Source organism: Chanos chanos, chromosome 7 (assembly GCF_902362185.1).
Source record: "Chanos chanos chromosome 7, fChaCha1.1, whole genome shotgun sequence".
Classification (NCBI taxonomy): Eukaryota; Metazoa; Chordata; class Actinopteri; order Gonorynchiformes; family Chanidae; genus Chanos; species Chanos chanos.
In genome coordinates, this window is record NC_044501.1 from 32,505,789 (window position 1) to 32,532,450 (window position 26,662).

Here is a 26,662-nt window from a genome sequence, read left to right on the forward strand (position 1 = left end):
GATTTGGCAAAACAAAGAAGTATGTGCCCTTTATGTCTTGGTCGCTCCGATACAATGTGGGGCGGTGGGGTGGGGTGGGGTGGACTTGCAGGGGTTTAGAAACAACATTACCGTATTGGAGAAATAAATAAATAAAAAGAGCAGTCACGGCTGACTTTTTTTTTTATTTTTAAACGTCTCTAATTAGCATGACACGAAGAGCGAGCTATTTTTGCCCTTTCCTCTGCTTCAAAGCTAGGAAAATGCATTTTTAATATCGGATTCAATCTGCTTGACACACAGTTAATGGGGCTAAAAGTGGTGGAATCGCTACACTAGAGTTATCAGAAAACAGCAACAGGAAGAAGAAAAAAAAAAGCCACAGAATTATGCTCGTGCTCAACGGAGACGTGTTCTCCAAGTTTCTATAAATCCAGTCATGAGTTATAAAGTGTTGAAGAACATCAGTGTTTGACTGTGGGCGTACTCAGTCAGGGACGGATGCAGATCCACGGATCATTAGTTTGTTTTATAATTGGCTACAGGCTCATACCTAATTAATGCCACTTAACGGAATTAGTTTGAGATTGTTCTTGGATGATGCTCAGAGAATTGTGTCTTCAGAGAACATTCATTCCACTGAGGAGTGACAAGTTGACAAGAATCTCTGATTACATCACAATGATGAGTAGAACTGTCGAGAAAAGCCGTGTGCTTTGTTCTCGACAAATCCATCCAAAATAGGCTTGCTTGTGACAAGGTTCAAACCAGTCAGCGTCCGTTAGAGTTTGTAACTGTTCATTAGTTCTGATTCATGCTGTAATCAGGGAATCTTGCCACTTGCCACAAATTTGCTCTATATAAATGGATGAATGAAACTGAAGCCTACCAATCATCCTTGGCTTAAAAGGCCCATAAACAGTGAGGCAGGCTAGACATAACAATATATTTAGGAAGAGGAGAAACAAAGAGGCCATTCAGGAGAAGCGCACTCTCTGAAGTTTCAGATCCAAACAAGAAAAGTACAGGAAAATTAATTGATGTCATTCATAAAGACACATGTGCATTTCCATGCCTTAAAACCAAGAACAGTGTATGAGCAGAGCGCCTGCCTTGTGTGTCAATGTGTGGGTGTGTGTGTGTGTTGTGTGTGTGTGTGTGTGTGTGTGTGTGTGTGTGTGTGTGTGCGTGTACTTCGGTTAGAGTGAGTCATACCTGTGTACTTAACGGATGAGCCACGATACACGCCCACAAACACACAGGCTCACCTTATACTGGTTTACAGCCTTCTTCCCTCCTCACAAGTTTATTTTGGAGACCTGTGTAGAAGAGTCAACTCCGGAGGACCATATTTCTCAACGCCTTGGCCATACTATAAATTCATTGCGCCAACATACCATAGTTTCTCGACTCGTGCATTTATTTGTCAGTTACAATCTTTGTAACAGTTACCTAGCAACCACAAAGCTTCAAAAAGTGCCTGTTAATGATGAATTTATTGTCTGTCATAGCTCGGCATCAGAGATGAAGTTCTGCTGTGACTTGACAGGTCTAGTGGAGAAATGCTGAATTTGTTGTAAGGGGTTATCATGAAGTGATTTAATGGACCACAACCTAGGATTGAGCTAAACTTTAGGTGTGGATGTAGGTTTAAATATCTAGAAGCGAGGTAAACACAGCTTGCATTGAAATGGCGAGATCTCTATGACATAATTAATGGGTACAATGCATAATACGGGCAGATGACTTTGATGACATTATTTAAAAAGACCAGTTGGTGTTTATTTATCCTCTCTCTGTCTCTCTCTCTCTCTCTCTCTCTCTCTCTCTCTCTCTCTCCCTCTCTCTCGCTCTCTCTCTCTCCCTCTCTCTCTGGCTCTCTCTCTTTCTGCCTCTACTTTTCTTGTCTCATTTAGGAACTCGACCTGTCTGTTTCCTTTTGCTTGTTTGCCTTTCTCCATTTCCATTCCCGCAGTCTTCTCAGGTCACTCAAGGTTGAAGAATTATCAACAGTGTCAGGAAAATTCATGCAAAATTTCCCCCATCAGCCAAACATGCTTTTCCCTGTATTGAGAGATAACCACTCCCATCACTTGAATAACAGTGACTTGCACAGACTATAGACAACAGTTCACAGTGACTCGCTGACTTAGTGGCGACAGTCAGCAGATCCCACAGCTGATAAAAGACTCAAACTGTTTTTGAATGGATTGGAAGCAGAGCAGACTTGATCCGACTCAAGATCCACAGATACGACACAGAGTAACCTCGTGAAATATGAGAGAAGTCAAAGAGTTTAGGGTCACTTTGGAAAGGTGAAATTAATGCACTGAAGACAAAAAAGAAGTCTTTTGCTTTAGGTTTTTGTGAAGTCTTTGCCTCCTTGACTGTCATTTTCTGCCCTTAAACTCTGAAAACGTCGAAATGCCAGATAATACAGGTCGCTAAAAAAAACGGGGGTGGGCAGACATAAACTGTGACTTGCTAAGTGTATGATGTAAGCTACTGCTTCCAACCAAGAGTTTGTGCGCTCATCAATTCACGGTCATTAAGTTTGGCACTTGAATTAAACATATACACATTTTTGTCAAAATGTCTCATAAAATGTATGAGAAATGTCTTACCAAAACGACCGCTATCTTAATGAATTAACTCTTTATGATCATGATGTACAATGTTGTGAACTGGATAATGTGAGTTTGCGGATCAGGTCAAATTTGTAGTTGATAAGCAGACCACTGAAACTCCAGGATGCTTGTGTTTCAGTTGTTTATGTAAAATATGCAGAAACCTGGAAACCGTTCAGAAAATATACCTTGTCAAACTCAAGGCTCAAAAACAAGGTTCTGAAGGTGAACACTTCGAAAAGAACTTTTTGGAAACGTGCTGAACCTGTACAGTTCAGGTGACATCATGTAATCCTTGCCTTTTCAGAGTTCCTTTTTCTTTTTCACTCAACAGCCCTGTTCCTCAGAGCACGCTTACATTAAGATGATGTTCAATAAACGACCCAGAGAGACGGCTTTCTAATGAGCCCCGCGCTGAACAAGTAGACCTGCTCTCGCTGGTTGCTTGTGAAACTATCAGTCAGAGAAGCCTAGAGCACCCATGGGGTAATGTGAAAAACAGATCCTCAGTTGGTAACAGGGACACATGGAGAAGGAGAGCCATACCAGAGTTTCTTAAATGACACGGTCATTAAGCAGCCGGCTATGTGAAAATGTTAACACAGCACTCTTGGGCATTGGTGAATGGATATCTGGACATTGCGTTGCGCTGTGCAGTGGTAGTGAAAGCAGTTAGTGTTCTGTTGTCATTGTTTCTGTGTTCCGTGTCTTGGACCTTTATGGGAGGTTGTGGAATGCGGAGCGCAGAGTAGATTTCCATTTTCCTCATCTCTCGAAGAACAGGGCATTAAAAGAACGGTCCAGCATCTAATAAGCTTACGTACAACTTTACTATAATAAAGTTGTTTAGTAAGCTTTAATACAAAATATATGAGCAACAACTGCAGTTATCGTGGATAAATGAACCTGGAATAATACATAATTGGCAGCGGTAGAGGCATTTTCCTAAACAACAGGGTCAACTTAAACCCCTGTGATTTTTGTAAAACCTGTGTTATCTGTTGTAATAATAGAATCTCACCACAGAGCAAAAGTAGTGTGATAAAACTGAGCTCCTTAGTCACAGACGTAAGCGTGCATTATGGATCTTGTTGTTGATATTAAATGAAATTTCAACTGTATATACTGAGCATCAGAAAAATGTATCAAATCTTGAAGAGAGCACCCAAAAACGATTCACCATTCAAACTATTCACCCTAGACGAATAGTTTGAATATTTATAAGTGTAAAATGACACGATGACAGAGTTTGATTATCTTTATCTTTATATAATGTATTTTGAAGAGAGCCCCCTTAAAGGTTTGATATGGTTTTTTTTGGGAGGGGGGGGGGAGGGGGTGAGGCTCGGTGTAGTTGCAATTTTCAAAAAGCCATTTCTCGTTTCTCACAATGGCAAGAAAATTACGGGGTATGTAGCTGCAAAGTCTTCACTGTGAAAGAACTTTGCAGGGCAAGTTTTTAGACGAGTAACAAGTGTTTTTGAACACATATGTCTCAGTTCAGTGACTGCTCATATTCAAAAGTCATTTTCATGATTAAAACCTTGGTCAGTTTTACTGCAAAACATCAAATGGGCATTCCTCGAATACATCTGCTTGAATCATTTAATCAAAACAAAAATCTCAAATTCAATTGGTAGACACAGCTCCACAGCTGTGTCTTGAGGGGGAGGGGAGGGGGCAAAACCATAGTCTGGGATCACATTCTAAAATAGTTCAAATTTTAATAAAAGAGGAAGATTGGGAATAAATTACATTCTGCAATACAAAGTGCTTGTTCATTTTCCCTTCACATGATCAGGACAGAATGTATCATTTCAAAGCAAATACGGAATGAAACATAGCACGGCTTATTAGTGGCATCCTGCCATTTGCTAATGGCTTGTTGTCACCGATACGGACGGACTTGCTTTTGTTGGCATGCTGCATTGATGTGCATTCGCCTAACTTAGGGACATACACACGTTGCGATTATGGGAGCGCAGTTGACCAAACTGAATTCAAGGGGGGAACAAAATACGAAGTGACCAAAGCAAATTTTGAATACAACTCTTCAGCTCCCGAGCATAGATATTGTTCAAATATGAAGACGCTCACTGACTTAGCTTTCTCACTCAGCCCCGCTGAGCTAAGTTCTCTAATACTTTATTTCCAAGTGGATTTCCACTCCAGGCGGCAGTCCGCACGTGCGCCTGTCAGGCCGCAGACACACATACAGCGCTCTGCCAATGTGAGATGCGCTAGAAGCAGGGTTGGCACCGCTATGGAGCTGGTCTGACTCCAAACTGCAGTAACATCCAAGAGGAATGAACAAGCCACAGAGTAATGTAGTAAAGATGAGATTGAAAGTCAGTACTGTGTCCCGGCTGTCATAAGTCTTTGCGTAATGGTGCTGTCGAGATCCGTCTCTCTCGAACAAAACCTTCATTGTTCTTTCGCGGCATGCCAGGCACAAAAGAGACGAGGAGTAGTCTATAAATACAGGATGGAAAGCCAATTAGACCACGAAGGAAAAGGTGGTGGATTTTGGATCTGTCTTTCACTTGCGATACTGCAATTTGGACAGGCCCGATCCACAAATCACTTTTTTTTCAGTAGCTGGTTCCCGTCCAATGATGAAGTGTCAGAATCTGAAAAAGAAACCTAAAATCTAAGAGCGATCGCTTGGCGAAGCGAAAAAGCAATCACTTATGACACCTTAGCAAATTAACAACAGGTTTTGAGCTGCATTGACCTTCACTAAATTACCCACAGCCCACCATTGATTACACAGATTAATCATCTTAGTCTTTGCTAGAATAATAAATCTCCGAATCATAGGCAGACTGATAACAAAGAATGAACGAGGGAGCCTGCCCGCTGCATGTTCACGTTATTATTTCTGAAATGAGACACGGGTCAAATCTCTGGCCAGATTATTTGGCTTGATAGATCTAGCGCTGACCTTTCTGTCAGGGTGATGGTAATAACATCTCAATATGATAGGCTATCTTTCAGCATAATAAGAATCCAGTATAAAAGTGGTATAAAGTTACATTTACGCATACATCTACCGCAATAAAAGTGCTTATATTGGACTGAAGAGATGAAGAAAACACCTTCTTCAGTGCTTGAGAGGGAGGGGGACCCTTCACGGTGCTTAAGACCTCTAGAGCATGTTTAAGTAGCTTGGTCAGTCTGTTAAAGTTAACAGCACATGTAATTGTTTTACTCTTCTGGCAGATAGATGCTGCGAAAAGCAAAGTGAAAATGACTGTTGTAAAAACAAAATTAAAATGAAATGCAGTGATGCTGAAAAATAACAAATGAAATGAAATGAAATGATGTGAGAGGGAATGAAAAGTTGTGCTCTTATGACATTACAGGGTGCCCCATCTCCCTAATTCAATGTTTAAATTACTGAAAAAAGTTTTAGATCTCTTTCAAAGCATCCAGAAACAACCTTTATGTTCTAGACAAACTGCCTTCGTTAGATGGCTTGAACCCTTTGATATGACTTTTTTTTTTTTCCACATACTTAGTAGCAGATAAAATTGAGGCATATTGAAGAGGAAGTCGAGACGAAATGAGAAGAATCTCAAAACGATGCCTTTTTCTCACAATTACAGGTCCACCAGGAAAGCGTGGCAGAAGAGGACGCAATGGAGAACCGGGTGAGTGTGTTTGCATGCTCAGCGCACAGTGTTAAACGCATTAGACTTCAGTCTGAGAATGTATGCAGTTCTGTGATGGAGAGTAACATTAAAAGACACTTGAAAAGGACGATTCATAACCCCACCAAATATGTTGGTTCACGCCACCTCTTCCATAAATTTTCAGCTACAGAGAAAAGCCTGGTTACTCAAATACCTGCGGGCATCAAAAACCCATGCCCTCAGACTTACATTCCAAATAACTTGGGCCCGTTATACTGGCCATTACAACCAGATCCGTTTTTACTGGACCTCCAGTCAGAACTGGATATCCTGGCCAGCCCACCGAATCCTGTTCAACTGGGCCCAGCTCCCTTCTGGAGGACACGTGTCAGTGGCAACCCACCCACAGACAGTGTGAAATGGATCCTGGATCAAACTAACATGCATAAAAACATAAATCTCCGTCCTACGCGTCTGTAATGTCTCATGGAAGGCTAATAGTCCAAATAATAGACAGTGGAGCCTCAGGTTCTTTGGTGCTGAGACATTAAGGCTGGACTAATTAGCCATACTTTTGGACCAAAGATGTTATTCTCAAGACAGAGAGAAAAAAAAAAAAAAAAACACGAAAAAACGTAAGCCTTTTGAATGATTGCGTGTAAAAGAGGATTCTCGTTCTCTGTGAGTCTGAACCACCGTGTAGCAGTTACGTTGGAGGAAAGGAAATGAGTAGAGTCAGTGACAGAGACGGCGGAGGATTAGACGCTGCTATTACTGTTCATTCTGATGATGGCTTTCATGCCAAGGAAAAAAAAAAACGCAATCCCGGAAAAAGGACCCAATTTCCAATTTTTGCATGCAAACTCCTCATCACCTTTTCAATTCATTTGAAACGGTCTAAATAGCCAAGTGATCTCATGTCCAGTTAGGGAGAAAATAACAGAAGAGGGGAGTTGGTGTGGATTTCAACTTAAACTCCCATACACAAGAGTGATGCCTCAATATTCCATGAAAGAAAAATGCATAGTAGTGAAATTCTATTGCTCTGGATCATGAAAGGCAGCGTTTGACCGCTGACAAAAATAAGACGTCTGTTCCAACAAGACTGGTGTGATGATAGAGTAGTTTTATCAAGACATAACACAGACAACAGGTAACGGGTCAGAAAATATATGTTAACGTCATCTACGTCCTGCTGTTATAGCCCTTCTACAGACTGAGCCAAAGACCTGGTCTGAAATTCATTCCAGGGCCACACATACTTTATCCTCAGATGTGGTCATGCATCTCAGCCAAAACAAATGTGAATGATACATTTTTGTCTTCACCTTTAAAGACCACGTCACTGGTCCAGTTGGAATTACACAGAACTCGTCCCAGGCTTCCCCTCGTAAAGAATTGAACGCCACGGTCACTTTGGAAATTTAAAGTTTTTTTATAAAGCCGGGTAAAAATTTGGAATAAAATGTTATGAAGTATGCATGGGAGTAGTAGCATGTCCTCGCTTTACAATCTCTGGGTCAAGCATATGGAGCCTTGATTAGTGAATGAATGTAAAAATCTCTCTTTTGCATCCATCAACGTTTGTGGAGAAGGGGGGAATTTTTTTATTTTTTTTGCTATTTTGAGGGAGGGAACATCTTTCAACCATAGCCGCTAATGCGGAACGCATGCAGGCCGGATCTCCACAACCTGAGATCTGTGTTTGCCTGGTCACAGTGTTTCTAGGGCGAGAAACACCAAACCCAGGGCAAGACCAGTCGCCCGTCTGAGTACGTAGAATGATCTTTCATCTGGTTTAACTGGGCCCAGACAAACCCGTTAATTGAAGGGGGAAAGCAAACTGGAAAAATACCAATGTGTTTATCCAGGAATTACAGCTCAAAGTGACACTTCATTGGAACATACAGTTGCTAGTGTCAGTGAAAGGGCTGTAGAATGGAATAGTTTCTTCTTTGGCTAGATTTGTGTTTGTAGCCTTTGGTGGGGCTGGTGGTTGGAGGATGCAGTGGCAAAAAGCTGGGTTGGACGGCAGTGGTCAGCAACTGACACGAGAGGGGGGCTTGATATGCCAGAGCTCTTTCATGAGTTGTTAAACACTTCCATAGTGTAGCTCCCAGATCCTCTATGTATGGCCAGTTGACCACAGGAAAAACATTCACACTCACTCGTACACTCATACCCACACACACACACACACACACACACACACACACACAGGGGAAGCTTAAAAAGTTGCAGCATAATCGTAGGGTTGCAAAAATTAACTGAGTGATCAAATACAGCAATTGCTATTCTCCAGGAGTTAATGAAATTTCATAGAGGACTCAGACCACAATTGGAGACAAGCAGCTGTCAGTGCAGAATGCTGCTCCAAAATCCTCCTGTCATGTCCCAGGGTGATAATGACTTGTCCTTTCACAAGATCAGAAACAGGGCATACCTGTCAAAGGCGGTCATTGATCATTTAAGAAGACTTGGTGACACTCAGCCTCAACAGCATAGGGTGAACTCAGAGCACTAGCACTGCAATGATCAGAATCTCTTAAGCCTATGACAGCAAATGGAACGAGACCCGGATCTGTTTGTCAAAACCTGTATCAAAATGAAGTCCTTTGAGTTACCTTAAGGAAGTTAAAATAAGTTCATTAAAATTTCACCATGCTCAGTCGAGTTCACTTAAGTAGTGCAAGGTTTTCGTACACAAATTAGGCGTAGTCCAAAACTGAAAAAAGGTTTCTAGAGGAGAACGCTCATTAATGCTGAAATAAAATTCACAGCCGGGCTTAAGCAGAGCCGCTGAGATTATGAATGGAATAGCAATGTGGGGCTTCTTGTCACTTGCTCCTGAATGCTGTCCACCATCATGTTGCTCTGACATTTTTTAAGGCTAGTTAAGTTCCATCTATCTTGCAAATGTGAAGTTATGAAAGGAGAAGTCCTGCTCAGTGAACCTTGAACAACAGTGGAGGTGAAGTATAGTGTCGTCAATGCTCCTTAAAGCACAGCTGCTGAAGTGATTTTTCACTTTAACTTCCACATGAAGAAAACTTAAAAACACAGAAAAAGCTCATAAAAAAAAAAATCGTATTTTTTCAGGTGGAGCAGCTGCACCGCTCTAATAGGAACAAAAGCGGTAAAATGATTTGCAGAGCTCTTTTGATAATGTTGTTGAGCCCTGGTCCGCAGGATCATTTGAGTGAGGTTAATTGGGAAAGGACATGAGTATCACCTCACAAAAAAAAAAAAAAAAAAAAGGCAGGGGGACATTTTTAACAAGGAGGCCAGCAACCCCTGCGGTTCTGAAACGGAAGACACATCTGAAAAATCCAGTCATGTGATCAAGGCAGCTTGGCAGTGTTGGCCAACAGTTAGGAAAGAAGATACAGGGATGGTCATTTTGACACGATGCCAGTTTTAAATGCCACAGTTAAAAATAAAAGGTGCCATTTGGCACCTACGAAGAAATGTTATGCCCGGATTTCGGTGCCATTGAAATGAGATGATCCGGAAGCTGCCGGTTTCTTTTTTTTAATCTTTATTTCCTCTTTGGTATGCTTGTATCAGGGATACTTCTAGAACATCACTTTGAACTTTTATATACCCAGCTACTGTGTGTGTCTCAATGTTACATGAATGTGTTGTTGATCTATCACCTGCAATGAATTTGTTGTAATTTTTACTTCTTTTTCTCTTTTGTGCCCTTCCAGGACCCCCAGTAAGTACCATGGCAACAAGCTGAAACTGGTTTGCATGAGCTATTGTTGAAGGTAAAAAACCTCTGATCCTGTTGCAAGGCAGTACTGAGTGATTTACTTAACTGTTAACCAGAGACGCCATTACCGGTAGAGCTTATTTTTCATTTCCCACTATATAGCATCCCGTGCTAAGCCTTTTTTTTTTTTTTTTTGCTTTAGAGAGATTCAGTGATAAATCTAGTAAATCTGCTCTAATATCAGGGCTTTAAGTTCATCCATGACCAAAAAAAAACCCTCTCAGTTTCCTTGTGTAATCTGACTATATGATTAAAATGATATTTTTACCCACGCTTTCCCCTTATGAAGAAACTTCCCGTCTCATCTAAAAGACCATGGCTTCTTATAACTCTCCCTTAGAGTTCTCAAAGACAGGGTCACTGGCAGCAACATATACCAAAAAAAGAGTGTCTCACTTCATTAAGTGTCGAGTGATCACAGAAGTCCCTCCACCTCACAGATGGAAAACGTATGGACTTAGCACAGATGAAGACAAGCTCATATTTAACCATTAGCGTCTCTGACAGTCAAAAAGCGGAATTTTGTTACCGAGGTCAGAGAGGGCCGTGTGCGCTCTGTTAAGATAATTTATAGAGTTTGTGTGCGATCGAGTGGGTATGACGGCCTATGCCGGCAAGAGCTGCCCTGAAAACAGCGAGTTCATCCATTTTTCTTCTCCTCATCTCTGACCGACTTCTGAGGTCAGGTAGAAAGCGGAGACAGGTAATAAAGGTGGGTTTGCCGTATCAGTTTCCTGGGCTCAGATAAGCAGTTGTCAGTCATACCGCTGGTCACGGTGCGTCCAGTCAGATTCATGGAGTCATTAAAACACCCACACTCAACACCTGAAACTTCTGGAAGGATTTAGGGAAAGATTAGGGATCTGGGGTCGACAGCCTTCTTTTGACAGGCTGTCAGCTAAAGAGTTTATCTTGGACGTGTGTGATACGGAATATATTTTTGTAGTTTGAGAGGGAGGAAAAAAATGGATTGTTCCATGTTTTCCACATAAAAGACAGGGACAATGGAAATTTTTCAAATATTTACCACACTGAGAGAAATAGATTCTGTTCCACATGCACAACTAGCTGATTACATTACTCATTGTGAATAAACAGTTACGGTGTATAAAGGAAAATGTATTTATAAAATGTCAATTTTATAAATGCTTGAAAGGAACATCTGGGCTTGCAGTTTAGCATACAGTACTTGTGGATATGTGGACACGATCAGTCTTCTGTGTTATGCATCATGTCCAAAAACATTAGAGAGACCTAAGACTGACTTTACCCTGATTCATTCAGTCAGTTTTATAAGAAGAGGGTTGGGGGGGGGGGGGGCGTTCAAGGGAGGGGGGCAGCAATGAAGTGGTTTAATCGTTGTGTTTCTCATTCTGCCCGTCCCGAGAAAAATGCAGAGAGAATAGTCCCTTGTACAATCCACAAACTGAAAAGAGAGTAATTTGTTTCTTTCATTTTACCCAAAATTGGTCCTCTGACTTATTATAATAATATGTGGCAGACTTTTATCAGTGCACATCGCTGAGCGGCTCAGGGCATGTGGTTTCTCAGTGGGTTTTGTCCAGTCACGGTTCATATGAAAATACCACCACTCTGCCAGGGAGTCAAATGGAAAAGTCAGTCTTTGTGAAAGTCTCTATTTTTGTTTCTCTATTACATATTGTCTTTTGCAGAGCTTGTCATTAAAGTAATGATGGCCTATTATTGAGGAATGCAGACAATGACAGTTTTCCCAACTTCTTAACAGCTGTAAGATAGATTGGAAAAGCAGTCAGCTCTGAGGAAGTTGATTTTTTTTTTTTTTTTTTTTTTTTATTTTAAATGGCAGTAAATTCATCTCAAAAATCAAACAAAACCTGCTTCTTGAGAGTAAAATGCCCAGTGACATTTCAGAGTTTAGAAATGAAGAAATGTAGAAATGAAAATCAGATCATGATTAGTATTAAATTCAAAAGATTAAAAAAAAAAAAAAATCAGAAATCAAAAGATTAGCTCTGGCGCTGCTATTGATGGCGATTCAGTTTCGAGAGAAGTAAGAACTACTTTAAGCTATTATGCTTGTTAAGAATCGTTTAAATCTTTCTCCCTTGTGATTGAGAGGGGCTGTAATGCTTTAAAATGATCCCAAACCCAAAAATGCTCAAATAACCTTCCCAGGTCACTGCAGACATCCAAATGCATTATTCAGCTGGTAACACTTCCTAAAACGTGCTGCAACAGTGGCATTAGATAGGTAATGTCTCTCTTTCTCTCTCTCTCTCTCTCTCTCTCTCTCTCTCTCTCTCTCTCTCTCTCTCTCTCTCTCTATATATATATATATATATATATATATATATATATATATATATATATATATATTTTAGGTTTGGGTTTCATTGCATTTCTATTTGTTTGTTTGTTTGTTTGTTTGTTTTTTGATCTACTGAATGCACAGCGCTTCACAGCACACACTCTCCCTCTCCGTCTCCCACATCTGCTGTCTTTCATATCTAATGTGTCGTCTCTCCTGTCATATTGCGGCAGTAATTGGAACAACACCTGCCATGGCTTGTGCGGTAAAAGTGCAGTGTAGTATTTAGCGATGCATAAATGTTTGTCTAAATGCGTGTCATCCCCAGACCACATCCCGTTCAACACTCATTCAACATTCATCACACCAAACAATAAGCCACAACTCATTGGCTTATTATGTGCGTCTCTCCGAAGAATACAATGACATGCTAAAGGCATATGCAGATTTGTAGTTTAAATCAAGTTTCTATCAAGTGTCCTCTGCACCATACTTACTGTGGTGTTTAAATAACTTTGACTGTACAACTGGGTTGAAATGCTTTTATCAGAGGACACATTTAGAGGAGAATACACAATTTTTTTTTCTTGTGTTTATTTATTTATTTTTTTACGTGACCGTTGGAGTAAATGTAGTGTTGCAGCCGATAAATTATGCAGGTAGCACGCCGGGATTAGAGGCACGCCTGGTGACATCCAGTAGGCGGCACTCGCGCTCATGAATAATGCAGTGCACCTGTTAATAAAACATCCAACAGCTGGACTTTGATCAGCTCCACCTTGCTCAAAGGAGCTTCACCGCACAGTCAAACCTTTGGCTTATTAGCATTGCAAAAATGACACACTGAAAGTCAACAAGCAATTTGGGAATGACAGGAAGTTTGTACGTTAGTGAGCATGAACTGTGGTTGTAAGAGAGAGAGAAGACAGAGAGAGAGTGAGAGAGAGAGAGAGAGAGAGATGAGATGAAATAAAAGTTTTAAGGTACTTTATTTTTGCAAAGCTGGAACTCACATAGTGTGGTTCACTTACGGCACCAGCATACAGCCTTAACTGGGACAGTACCAACTTCCAAAGCTAAAATGCATTAAGAGCCAGTGCCATCTAGCCTGAAGGTGTATTCCACTGGTTTAGAGGATTAGTGACTGTGTTAAATAACTCATTAAGATGGTCACAGTGGCCATGCAGTCGGAATAGTTTTTGGGTTTTTGAAGTCTGGTTTTGGGTACACACTCTAAACAAAGCCTTGCATGTGAAAATATAGGAGTGAAAAGCAGAATTTTTGCCTCCCATCCCATTAAATCTCACTCATCAATAAGACATGAAATCATCCCATAGAGGCCAGTTGCATGACAGTACTCTTGGCTTTTGGAGAGCGTGGAACTTGCTAGAATATTCATACAATTCTGAATAAAAAGTGAAATTATAGCACATTTCTGACTTGTCAACAGGCTCTTCAAATAGGCTTTAGCTCTCCCAGCTAAATTCATAACCGTTTCATATATTTAAACAGGTCAAGATATTAAAAGCAGAACGGCCCAGAATTCATTGGACCTTCAAGCCTTTGTACTCTGAATATTTATTACTTTTTCTCTTTTGAATGACAAAGTGGTGTTGGGGGCATTGCAAAGAAATGATACTGACATTGTGCATATGACAAGAAAAGAAAAATCTTTGTTACTCTCTTTCAGTAGAGTATGTCCTTGGGAAGTTTCTGTAAAAAATGAGACACACAAGATCCTAAAGGGTGTTGTGTTTTGATTGACAGCTTTACAAGGACATCCCCGAAACAGGGAGACGACAGGCAACAAAGACAGCGCCAAGAACCGTGCTTTACGATGGTGGCGCTTTCCCGTGTTGTGCCCCTTAGCCACTGGTGTTTCTGTGCAAATAAGCCGGTGCACAGGTTTTTACAGCCGCTGATAACAGCATACACGGGCTCAGGCGTCTAATTAGCCTCAGATGTTAAAAGCAAAAGTAAATAGTATGTTTACAAACAGACTCCAAAAACAAATGTGTTAGAGCTCGAAGCGATTTGCGGAAGAACACCTACAAATGCAAAGCGATCGGTTTAAAAGTTAGATGCCACTCTGTTCGTGAGATAAAGATCACTCTCATCCAAAAAACTGTGTCACAATTCTAAGATCAGTTCACTATATGATTAGAATGCACTGGTCATTAATGAGTAGTCACAAAATGAAACTTTTTATTAGTAGTGAATGGCCATTTGTTTTGTTCAGTTCCAGTGCATTTATGAGTGATTATAGTGTACACGTATTGTATGTGTATATAGAAATTGGAGAATTTAGAATCTTGCAGCTTTGTTGAGGGACTTTTCTGAGTTTGAGTTGTGTACGTAGTTAGTTCATTGTCTGAGTTCCTCTGGCTAGACAAGATGTGACCCTGGAATGACTGAAGTGGGATTTTGCAGTTTTAGATCTAGGAGAGCAGGTGCTGTCATTATTCCTGTCATCACAGTTCTGACAAGAGGCAAGAGAACATGCCGGAACAAAAAAGAAGGATAAGTCAAACACGGCAGCGTTTGACAGTAGCAACTTTTTGAACTCTACCTCAACCTCACGGCTGCCAGTCAAAGTCCAAGGCAGAGCTTTAATGCCTATTTGTTTGGAGGCAAAGACACCTACACCTCACTAAGGCATCCAGATTTTCCCCTCCATATGACCTGCCCAGATCTTTACCTGTGTTTCAACTGTCATCCTCCACGTATCCCTGCAGATTCTCAAATAGCAATGACAGAAACAGTGCCCAAGTTCAATTGACTAAATTATGCAAGAGGATGCTAATTAAAGTGTTTCTAATGCAGTTATACTGGGGTGTGGAAGGAGCCATAGAGAGAACATCTAGAACTTTCCTAACGAATCTCATATCCTTGAGTGAAAGAGCGTACCAGTAACCACTAGGTATTCTGAAGACAGATGGTTTTAATGTATTTTGATCCAGCTTGCAAAGTCTCAGAGACAAAGTTTCATTTGCATTCACAAAAACATGAAAAATTTAAAGACAGCTTTCAACCTGAAACTGCTGCGCTTTGTGATAACTACTTTTATAGTCCAAGGAATATGACGGCGCTCCTTTCCCGGTACACTTGGGAATTTACAGTTCGACTCAGAAAAACCAACATTGTTTCTAAACCATTTTACATGTGTCCACACTGTTTATGGTTGTAAATAATTTAACTGAACATGTGACCATTTCTATGGCTCCTGTTCGTGTGAAATGGGGAAGTGAATAAAAAGATAAAAAAAAGAAAGGGGATGGGGTCTTTTGAAAAATACCGTTAACTAAAAGAAGGGAGGGCTTTTTTTTTTTTTTACGGTCGACTAACTCTTAATCCTCTCAACATGGCATCGACTTAATAACAGGTACTCTGCGAATCATAATTTATTCTGCTGTCTTTAGTCTCACAGAGAGTAAATATGTTCACCAGCCTCTGTTGGAGCTCACAACAGGATGCATTTTTGAAAGAGAAAAAAAAAAAAAACATTCGTTGGCCTTTTGTACCTCTTTTAAAGATTTACCAAACAGTCCTCTCTGTCTGAACTGTTTTGACTGTGGATTCTCCTTTGCTGATTCTTCCACCACCACTACACTGATGGAAATGAAGTACGGGGAGAGGGACATCCCCTTCTTGCACTAACAGGATTCCCTCCAATGGCGGTTAGGACATGGTCACACACGCAGAGTGTTTCACTACTGCTCAAAGTGCTCCTCACCACGCCGTCTAACGGAGTTCGGGTGTGGGACATCCGTATCTGATCTATTCTATCACCTCCTGGGTACCTCTGTTTCTTTTGATTTAAAGTTGCAGCTACACGTGAACGTCCGAGCTGCTGACGGAATAAGATTTAAGCCCGAGCCGGGATTTGCTCTGTAATTCGAAATCTATTGCGGCGTTAATGCTCTCTCATGTTCAGAATTTTGTGTGCGCATAAAAAAGGAACAGGGAGTCACTAGGTGGCCCAGACGGGCGCACGGTGCAGTTTAAGCGAGCGCGGCGTGGCGTGCTGAGTCTTGTTGTCCTTGTTAGTGACCGTGCCCGTATAAGAGTGGCCACCTCAGGCCAGCTTCATTAGCTTGTGCGGTCCTCACTGCAAGGTGACTCTGCTAATTATACTCTCCAGCGACACGCGGAGCCCCCAAGGTCTTTCTTTATGACACCGCTCTACCAAGAACGTTACTTTTTCTTCTCACTGACGCACGCAGTCGACATTAAAGCCGTTTTATGCCGGACTAATTGTGATACACTGTGAATATGGGAACCAGATGCCATTCCCAAGTCAGCTTTCCACTGTGGTTTTCCTATCCCTGCCTAACCTCAGTGATGGGATTCATCTGATGAGCACCATCCACTTGTGGTCATCTGTTCCTGCCCATTCTGTCTTGATTACGTGCATCTCTGTCCCCGATTAGTTTCCCACCCTAGAATGTTCCCCAGGGGCCCCCCACTAATATAATTGAGGCTTCTCATGCAGAATTAACAAACTGGCATGATGCTGGCATTCCATTTTTCTCTCTCTTTTCGATATCAGGTTTGGGTCTTGCGAGTGTGTTTTTGGAATCCAGCTGGTGGACTTACTCATGAATGTTCCCCCTCTTAAGTCTGCTTAGGAACTGTCTGAACAAAGAACTACAACTGCTGCAACCAATTACTTTCAGAACTGACATGATATGTTTGTTTATCTGTGCCTCCAAATAAGGCTAGTGAACTGGTGATTGGTTTCTTACAAGCAAAAGCTCCTTAGATATCCTCAAAGAAGAACGGGGACTTCATGCAATCATAGTTACGCGGCGAGCATGAAAACGCCACTGAGCCAGTTAACAGCCGGCACAGTACGCATGCTCACTACACAATGTCAGAGGGCTCAAGCAAGGCTTAACTTCTCCAGTGGGAAACGCCCCTGTTCTCCTTGAGTGGAAACCATAAGTCACACCGCATAGTATTCAACAGCTCGAGTGACTCTAATTACAATAAAACTCACAATCTGTACATGGATGAGTGCAACTTGGCTTGCTTTTGAAAAAGCGCCGTAGCCACCTTCACCCGCTTTACATCAAACCGGCCCAACCGTCCAACCGACATCTCTTCAGAGGGCGGAGGCTGGTCTAAATTACTCTCTTTTTTTTTTATGACCATGTTTTACAGCAATTGCCACCAGGGTTTTATTAGTGGTCCGTAAGTTATGATCTGCCATCGACACCGTGCACATTCTGCTTGAAAAGATGGGGGCTTGCCACCGGCGCAGCAAGTGCTCTGTACTCTGAGGTTACATATAAAAGCAGGTAGCCTTTGTCAGTGAAGCGTGCCAGGCACGTTGCTTAGAGTATATGCGGTGCACTGGATAGAAGGTGTGTGTGTGGGGGGGGGGGGGGGGGGGGGGGGGGGGGGGTGACCTCCTATTTTACACAGATGTCTGGCCTATGAGGGTCAGCTAACTAAAGGCAGAGCATACACAATATGCCTCTCTCTGTCAAAATGTAATAATGCACAGAATGTAAACATTTATCACATTATGAGCAGGTTATTACATTTTGGGCCTGGTGAAAAAACTCTTTACATTTTGGGCAGATTGATACATTTTCAGTTTGGTGTTGAAGCCCAAAATGTAATAACGGCCCAAAGTGTGATAACGTATGAGTAGAAGGGTAAGTTTAACATTTAGAGGTGTTGAGGGGTGGACCACAAAATTGATGAAAGGATATTTTGAATCGTTCCCTGTCAGTGTGCCAGACTTCATAAAAATGCTGGAAATGGTTCAATGGGCGGCCTTACACTCACATGAGGAATGAACATAAGACACTCAATAACGATAGCTTCCTATACCTCCTGTACTGGTGCTTGGCTTATAAAAAAATAAGAGTGTTCCAGCAATTTGGGTGACATTTTTATCGACTGTGTACAATCACATTTGTGACTACTTGGCTGCTGCCGAGATGGTTAATCACCACTGCGGAGTCGGCTAACGATGTAGTTGCGCTCTCATTATTTACTTGACATAACTGTGTCTATAAAACTTCATTTGTAACATTCTGTCTTTAAAATGTATTTTATGCTCATTACTTTAAATCTTTAAATCTTTAAAGCTTACCTTTAGAGAATTGCGTACCTAAGAACCATGATGAAAATGACAGCACTCTGTGTGTAAGATGTGGTGGGTGGCACCTTGAGTATGAGCCCCCTGTAGTCAGGGAAGAAAACTGCAGCCACAGGAAAGATTTCTGTTCTACTATGTTTGCATTGATTGATTGGCCATCTCATTGGTTGATTGTTTAGTTGATTTACTGATTGAGTGAAAGAATATGACACAAACAGCAACGTGATGCAAATTTATAGAAACAGAAATTATTGTGCATAGTGGATTGTGGGTAAGGAGACTTGGATGGTCAAATTCAGACCTTGTGCCACATTTAAACCAATTGTGTTTCTTCCTTGAGGTCCAGAGAACAACCACAGTTAGTTGAGCATCTAATTCTTTGATCCATTATATTCATTTCAGTCTCCTAGTATTTATTATTTTCATGTGCTTGATTATGCAACTAATGTGCAACCAGACAATAGAACTGTATTGGAATCTCTATGTGCAGCTCCAAGCAAAAGCAAACAGAGAAGTTGTGGTAACTTTAGAAACTAAAGTAAGATTAAGGTAATATTAGATTTCAAGTATAGGTAAACGTCAGTAGACTTTGTGGTATTGTGTAACACCATTTTCTTACTTTATTTAACTTGAAGCATTTGACCTGCCTTACCTGAGCGTCATGAGCGACATGTATTGCTATTGCTCTCTCACTCCTTCTTTGAGGAGTCTGCATCCTTGTACTAAACAAAGTTGTTTAAATTGCAGAGAGGTACAAACATCACTGTAAAAGCTGTAAAAGTTGTAGAAAGCCAGTGTTCCAAGAAAACAAAATATTGATTCCACATGGTCAACAATGGCTGTTTGTGGGCTACCAAGGTGGCTTTTCTTTTCTTTTCTTTTCTTTTTTTCTTTTTCTTTCCTTTTTTTTCAGTATGGATACAATAGACACAAAAGGCTATTTGGTGTCTGGGTTGCAGTACTCCTAAAGATAGCCCAAGGGTAAGTCAAAAATGCCTCTCTCAGACGTGGAGGGAAAAACGTAACAAAGCAGGGATATAGGCTCACGTCCTTGTTTGGTATTATGTTTCTGCTACACAACGCTTAATTGGGTTGTTTTGTATGCAAGAACCATAACCAGTGTACAACATCTCACCAGGGCTGCCAGAGCAGTCGCGCTCGCGTCAAAAGCTGCTAAAGAAGTTGAAGTGAGCCAGACACAGGCTACCAACACACGCTGTCATGTCCTATGTTAATTAGAGGTGAAAAAGGAGAGTGAGACATGGATTTACTTTAATATGTTTTTAACCTTGAAGGACCTCACACATATGGCTGAGAAATCCTATTTCCAATATGATGAAGATACCAGTCCAACCATGGTTTTCTCACGTTAGTGTCACCCACCCTTGAAGCGCATAGTAATGTCAGGTATAACATTTGTGATGATGTGTCAGACCCAGGAAAGCAGGACAGCTCCTGTCAAAGTTACAGAGAATTACTTTTATTCCTTTACTGAATAATGAGAGCATTTTTTTATGCCTCTGGTTGTCGAGGAAGAGGATATTTTGGATGGACAGAGGATAATAACCGAGACCTTTTTTTTCTTTTTTTTTCCCGGAGTTCGCCAGAAACCATTCCCAATGGGAATTATTCTTTTTTAGTCATAGCCAGATTGGTACCCCCGGAGAGGCAAATATGGTTGATTTGATGCTTTTCTCAGTTCATAGTCTGTCTGAAAGTATATCTGGGCCAAACCAAACTTACTCAGACATAATAAAGTTTTGATAATACTGCACACCATATTTAGTTCCACGGGGGATTGGCAAGATTCAACCCCAAGACCGTAAAAGAGAAATTTTTGTATTTTATCCTGTTTTTATTAAGTGTACCCACTTTATCAGATTTGTGCACCGAGTACACTGAGTGTTTCCCAGTTCTCTGTGGCTTTGGCCTTGCTTTTACAGACCTTTCATGTTTTGTTTTTCTCTTTTTTTTTCACGACTCACCCATCCCTCCCCATTTTCTCCATGTAGCAGTGGTTTCCCATTTACACAGTGCCAGGGGCCTCAGGCCAGTGAGGAAGGCACAATGCAGCTTCAAAGCTACGGCCTCCCAACCTGTTGGTAAGCCACTGAGGGCTCCTTTTAACTGGAGATCACACCTCCTTAGCCACAGTGTCAAAAAACCTCTCTGTTTATTTCTTTCAATCAAGTGAGTAAAAGATGTTTTCACAGGATGAATTTATAAGTCACAAAATGGTTCGAGTTATGTACGAGAATAAATGGAGCTGTCGTCATGAACTAAACCAGACTGCAGTCAGCAAAAGTCAGCCATTCATCCAAACAAATTAGTGTTGTGGAGCCACCGTTTACTGCTAGGACGCCAAGTCAAGGTGATGTAGTGTAGTCCTAATTATGAGACATAAATAATTATTATTTCAGCAAACATTTACAAAGGAACCCTTTTCCTCCAAATGCTCTTCTATCGCTCCGTTTTTGGCTGACATAAAAAGAAATCTATCTTTCCTTTGAACAAAATTTTGTTTTAAATCAACCTTTGACTGACTCAAGATAAATGAATAAATAAATAAATAAATAAACGTTTCACCCTCGATAGCACCACCTTCTGGTGGCCACAAGTAACGGCAGCAAGCCAAGCCCAGATCTAATGACACAAGTTACAGCACAGCACATTTTTCTCCATGGTTTTTAATATATTTTTGCCACTCAGCGTTGAGTGTCAGAATTTTATGACGCTCAAAGTTTTAAGCATCTTTAACATCACTCCTGCATACTACTGCATCCTTCCTCGGCTGTACGTCATTCCATGTTTTATCTCACATTCGGTTATTTGCAGTGACTTCACATATACATCAGCAATTTGCTTCTCACCAAGGTTGACATGAGCATGACTGTCAAGTTCATGACCAGAGAAAGTCAATAACAGATTGTGGAGGAAGATCATGTTCAACCAATTAAGTGGCTATCTTTGCACAGCAGAGAATTTATTGGTTGGAATGGTTGCTATGTAAGCTGAATGTCCAAGAGGGCAGAGAGTGTGTATATCCGTGCTACCTTTCTCAATGACACTCAACAGTCAAGGACTGTCTATTGTGCATCTGCAAAAGACACCTCGTGTATTCACAGACTTTCTCGGGTCTGTTCCACGGAGGCCAGACTTAGACAGGAGTCTAATGAGAAGACAAGAAGTTTTATTTATGTATGTATTTATTTCTTTATTTACTTTCTGGGAAGCAAAGGGGATAAATGAAGATTAGCACAAAAGTACCACCAAGATATTCATGCATAAGGAATTTGCCACTGAGACACTGAGAAGAAAAGAACTAGTTATAAGTTTAAATGTCTAAATATCCATGAATTTCAAGCAGAGGAAAGTCATATTTTCTAATGTTGCTATATCACACATATTGCTGACGACGTTAAACTAACAGAGATCAAGAAAAAGGGGGTTAAATGTGTACTCCTGTAAAGTTTCGTGAAAGGAATCTTCAGTATATCAATAAATAAATCCAGAATTCAGCCTCTACAAATGGAGCTCAAATTTTATAAGGATTATTACATGATATTTAGTTACAGCAGTGGATTGGTCTATGAAAACTGCCTTAGAATAGGGATGTACGTTGCAAGCATATGAGCTTTGATGACCTCTGCAAAGCTGGAGCAAAGGCAAGCAGGTGTTTGGCTTCGCCTCAATGTCTATTGCATCAAGCTTTCATTCAAACCGCAACAATACACAGGCGCATATGGTTGTGTTTAAGAGGCACCCTCCTTTGTGTCTTTCCAACAGCGAAGTGAAGAAAAGGATACATCACTCTCACCTCAAAAACAAAATGCAACACCAGTAGTGCGGCTCACTGGAAATTTCTGTTGGAAGCGCAACGCTGTTAATTAACTTGTGAACGCACTTCTCTTTGAGCAGAAATGAGCACAAGACATTTTATGTCCCAGCTGAGACAAATGCACCAGCTGTAGCGAAGCTGTGATAAGTAGCTTCTGTCAGCGCTGAGATCTTTGTAAAACCAGGGGGAAAAAAACCATGTTGCCAAAAAACAACATGGTGAATTCAGAAACTCTTTCAGTACTACTGTTACGAAAGCGCAACATGGTGAATTCAGAAACTCTTTCAGCACTGTTGTTACCAAAGCACAACATGGTGAGTTCAGAAACTGTTTCAGTACTGTTGTTACCAAAGCACAACATGGTGAGTTCAGAAACTGTTTCAGTACTGTTGTTACCAAAGCACAACATGGTGAGTTCAGAAACTGTTTCAGTACTATTGTTACCAAAACATAACATGGTGAATTCAGAAACTGATTCAGTACCATTCTAATTTCCATTGACTAGTGCTTCATAAAATGCCCCGTCCTTTCTCGACTACATGCTCTTAGAACAGTGTTGTGAAAGTTGGCATAGGGAGAGAGTGCTCTAAATACCCTTGGAAAACTTCCACCCTTGAATGTTGGATGCTGTGCCAATAGGTTGACTGTATGGCTGTGAGCAGAGTTTTTCTGGGTCAGCAGCCTCTGCTGGAGACACAGAGGCAATTGGCCAAGAGGCCAAGCATCAATGCGGCCCTCAGTAGTCTTATCATGTCAATCTACAGATATGCCGTTTGCACTCAAGACCTTACTCCCATCTGACGTTCTGACTAATCACATTTTCATCATGAGTCTTGAGTAAAAAAAAAAAAAAGTTAGCCATGTGATCAGGATACCAAGAGGAGATTTTATTATCTATCTGTGTGCTTTAAGGAAAGAAATCTCTTTAGAGTGATCACAGCCATTACATACTTTCATCGAATAAGGGTTGAGAGTGGTCATCCTTTTAACTTCAGTAAGTCTGAATGTAAGGAAGAAAAGAAACTGTGTTGAGATGCAAGAAAAAGAAAAACACAGACTGTCGTTTCAGAGGTAGACCTATGTGGGGTTTTTGTTGTTGTTGATGTTGTTGTTGTTGTGGCTGTTGAGGGGGGGGGGTGAATTACAGTTATCCAATAATTAATAAGTGCTTGATTTTTGCTCCTTTTGTCCTCTTTTCCTAAATCTCCACAGGGTCCACCGGGTCCGAAAGGTGACAAGGTAAGTACTTAACAGTAATACCCCGGAATATGGTTTCAAGTATGAATCACTAATTAAGCAAACAGAACTTACTGTGTTATATGTCTGAGAGCATTGCAGATTATGCAACTTTTGAATGGACGTTGAGGAACATGATTAAATACCACATCTAGATTTCAGCTAGACTTTCCAGCTGCATGCAGTCTTGGTCAAACATTGGTTAATGTTTTAGCTTTGTTCCTAATTAGATTTTGCTCGGTATTCTGCTGGCCGCATAGAAATGCATGGCCCCTCCAACCTCAAGTCTCATTTTGGAATATCAAAATCCCGACGTTGTGCCCATATCCGAAGCATACAACATTAATGTCTTTACATGAGACCCCAGACTGAAGGGCTTTAACGCTTCACTGAGTATCCGTCCTCCATAACTTGGGTGCCAAGCATGAAAAACAGCCACACTGTCTCCTTACTAGTCTGTAGGACCAATGACCAATCCAAACCAATATGATCCATGCAAAGAGATTGAAACCATTGCAAATATCTAAAGTTCCTTCACTCACACACAATGGAAAAACAACATCTTGCTCATATCTCAAAGCGTGGCAAAACCAGCCATGAACCTTTCGTTTCAAGCCCAGTCTTTGTCAAAGACTTACAAAGGCTAAAAAATGAAAGGCCTGAGGGTGACAGTTTTGCAAATCATTAGATAAAGAAAAAGGATGACTGCCCAGCAGCAAAGATCAAAGGAAACATGTTTTCTGTGATTACGCAGACCACCTTCAAAGTCAGAATATTTAGCTGTGTTTCCATTTCCTTCGGTTCATCATTCAAGCCTACCTTACTTCAGATCTCTGTAGTTAATTACCCCTCTTTCCCTTCATGACCCTCATCAGGCAGAACATAAACACGAGAAATTCACCAAGAGAGTCTCCCCCGTACTTGGATGAGAGAGAGAGAGAGAGAGAGAGAGAGACTCCCTCAGAAATTGAGGTTAAAGTTATTGTCCACAGAGCTGGATAACTGACAGTTGTTAAATTGGATACACTTGCGTAGGGTTTCGGAACTCATCTCACCCCAGTCGCTGCCATTTAGTGTTTGTTATAACTTTTACCACAAAACTTCTTGAGTGGAACGAATACTGTTCTCTGAAGACAAGCCAGTCTACCAGCAGTGAACCCCACCATTCTCTGAGGGGAGATCGGCGAACGTCTTAAAGGGGTGATCAAGCGAAGCACTGCACTTATAGAGTTACTCTGGAGATATGTGTAACTCCTGCCCAAACAATGCATTCCACTGAAATCCCCTCATAGTCTCAAAATATTAAACAAAAAAACCTAATCTGTGTACCCAAATTAAAGACTTTGTTCATTTGCTGTGTTCAGACCACTTATGCACATTACTTAGATAGTATGTGATTCAACTGAACAAATGAAAACGTGGAATAATAAAATAATAAAAATCTAGACTGATTGAGTGTGTTAGTGTTAGTTAGCTATGCTATGTACTGACTGAACAGAAACAGAAATGTACTAAACAGAAATCTACAAACCCAAAACCTGAATTTGTGTTAAAATCACACCACTGCTAAGTCACACATTTACTGACAGACACTGATATGCTTAGAGAAAGTAACAGGACGTTATGTTTCCATAGATACATAATCAACCAAAGCAACATATAATACTTAGTGGAGATATCTACCTCCTCTGTCATTATAGACAACACACTCTCTGTACACACACACACACACACACACACACACACACACACACACACACGCTCACAACTGTGCATACTCTCTGCTGCTCGATCTCAGCCCCAGTCCAACACAGATCGGCCTGTGTTATCATAAGTGATTCTATTCTCAACCACAATGAATTCTTGAGGCTGTGGGTATTATGTCTCCTCATCAGTGTGTTTTGAATTATGCCTTGATATTACTCATCTCTCTTCTCTCTGTTTCCCTCTATGTGTGTGTGGTGTGGTGTGCGTGTGTGTGTGCATGTTATTGTGTGTCTGTGTGTGTGTGTGTTTGTCTGGGAGAGAAGGAGCGAGAAAGATACCAGAAATCCAAAATGAAACGCTTTTTCTCTGTTCTTTAGGGGGATCAAGGCGACCAGGGCCCGAGGGTATGTGGTCTACTCTAGCATGTTCTTTCCCGATGTGTTGATGAATGTGATTTTGTGTTATGTCTCCCAGCTGAAATTGCGGGCTAAATGTTTGAGATGCATTGGATTCTGTGGACAGTGCTCACATTGCCTTGCCAAGCATAACACCCCAATACAGTGAGTGTAAGAGAAACGGGGAGGGCTTTACTGTAAACACCTGAAAAAGTCATTAAGTGAGTTTAGGGCCCTTTGACTGCTCCAGTTCCTCGCACAGGCTTGTATCATGAAACAGAAATGAATGTAATTGGTCTTGTTGCAATTTGATATAGTTTTGGGCTTTCCCACCAAAATGGAGATCCAACTATTAATGACAAGTGAGTGTTCCGAACTGAGAGCAGCAATTATTTCCAGCGCAGTTTGCTGACATCTTGATAAATTCACACTTCTGAAAAAGATGGTAATAAAGGGCATGCTTTGCTGCTTTTATGAAATCAATCGTTCTCTTATCTCATTCCAATATCTCGCTGCACGCAGTTTCATTTGAAGTCATCACTCATAAGTTGGACCAAACTCCACAACCTACCAAGTCTGTTAGGTTAAAGTTTATTGCATTAAGTGCTCGCTCTTTCATGTGACTCACTCTCTCAGCTGCAGCATTTTTTTCTATATCCGTCGTAGTTTTGGACAGACTCCGAGGAGGTTACAGTGCCTCAAAGTGCTTTTAATTGTTTTTTCCTGAGGCCCCGGGAGTATGATGAGGTTAATAAACAACGACAGAACATTAAGGTCGCTAACGTTGTGGCCCCAAACGACAACCGCCGTAATCGCATGTGACGCTGTCGCCTGTTTCCAAGTGACGCTCTTGCAGTCTCCCCCGGCACAGGCCCGCGCTGCGCTCCAATTTGCGGCGATTTGCTCTGTATCATTTCGACAGTCCATCAGCCTTCCACCGGTAAATTAGATTTGTGATCTCAGCCCCAGAAGCTTTTTTCCCCTCTCCTGGCTGCTCAGTCCTTTTTCGCCCTCATTCAAGTCTCCAGGCTTTATCAGCAACTCATCATTAACTCCAGAAAAAACTTC

The 26,662-nt window shown here is 41.2% G+C and overlaps 1 protein-coding gene across 1 annotated transcript in view; it reads left to right on the plus strand.

Moving 5' to 3' along the window:
* The window catches only part of col25a1 (collagen type XXV alpha 1 chain), a 134,810-nt gene that overhangs the window by 66,435 nt on the left and 41,713 nt on the right, over positions 1-26,662 (plus strand). Inside the window, exons 3-6 of the mRNA XM_030779491.1 lie at positions 6,215-6,259; positions 9,952-9,959; positions 23,469-23,495; positions 25,577-25,603. Coding sequence (XP_030635351.1) covers positions 6,215-6,259; positions 9,952-9,959; positions 23,469-23,495; positions 25,577-25,603 — 107 coding nt within the window. The remainder of the gene's footprint in view (positions 1-6,214; positions 6,260-9,951; positions 9,960-23,468; positions 23,496-25,576; positions 25,604-26,662) is intronic.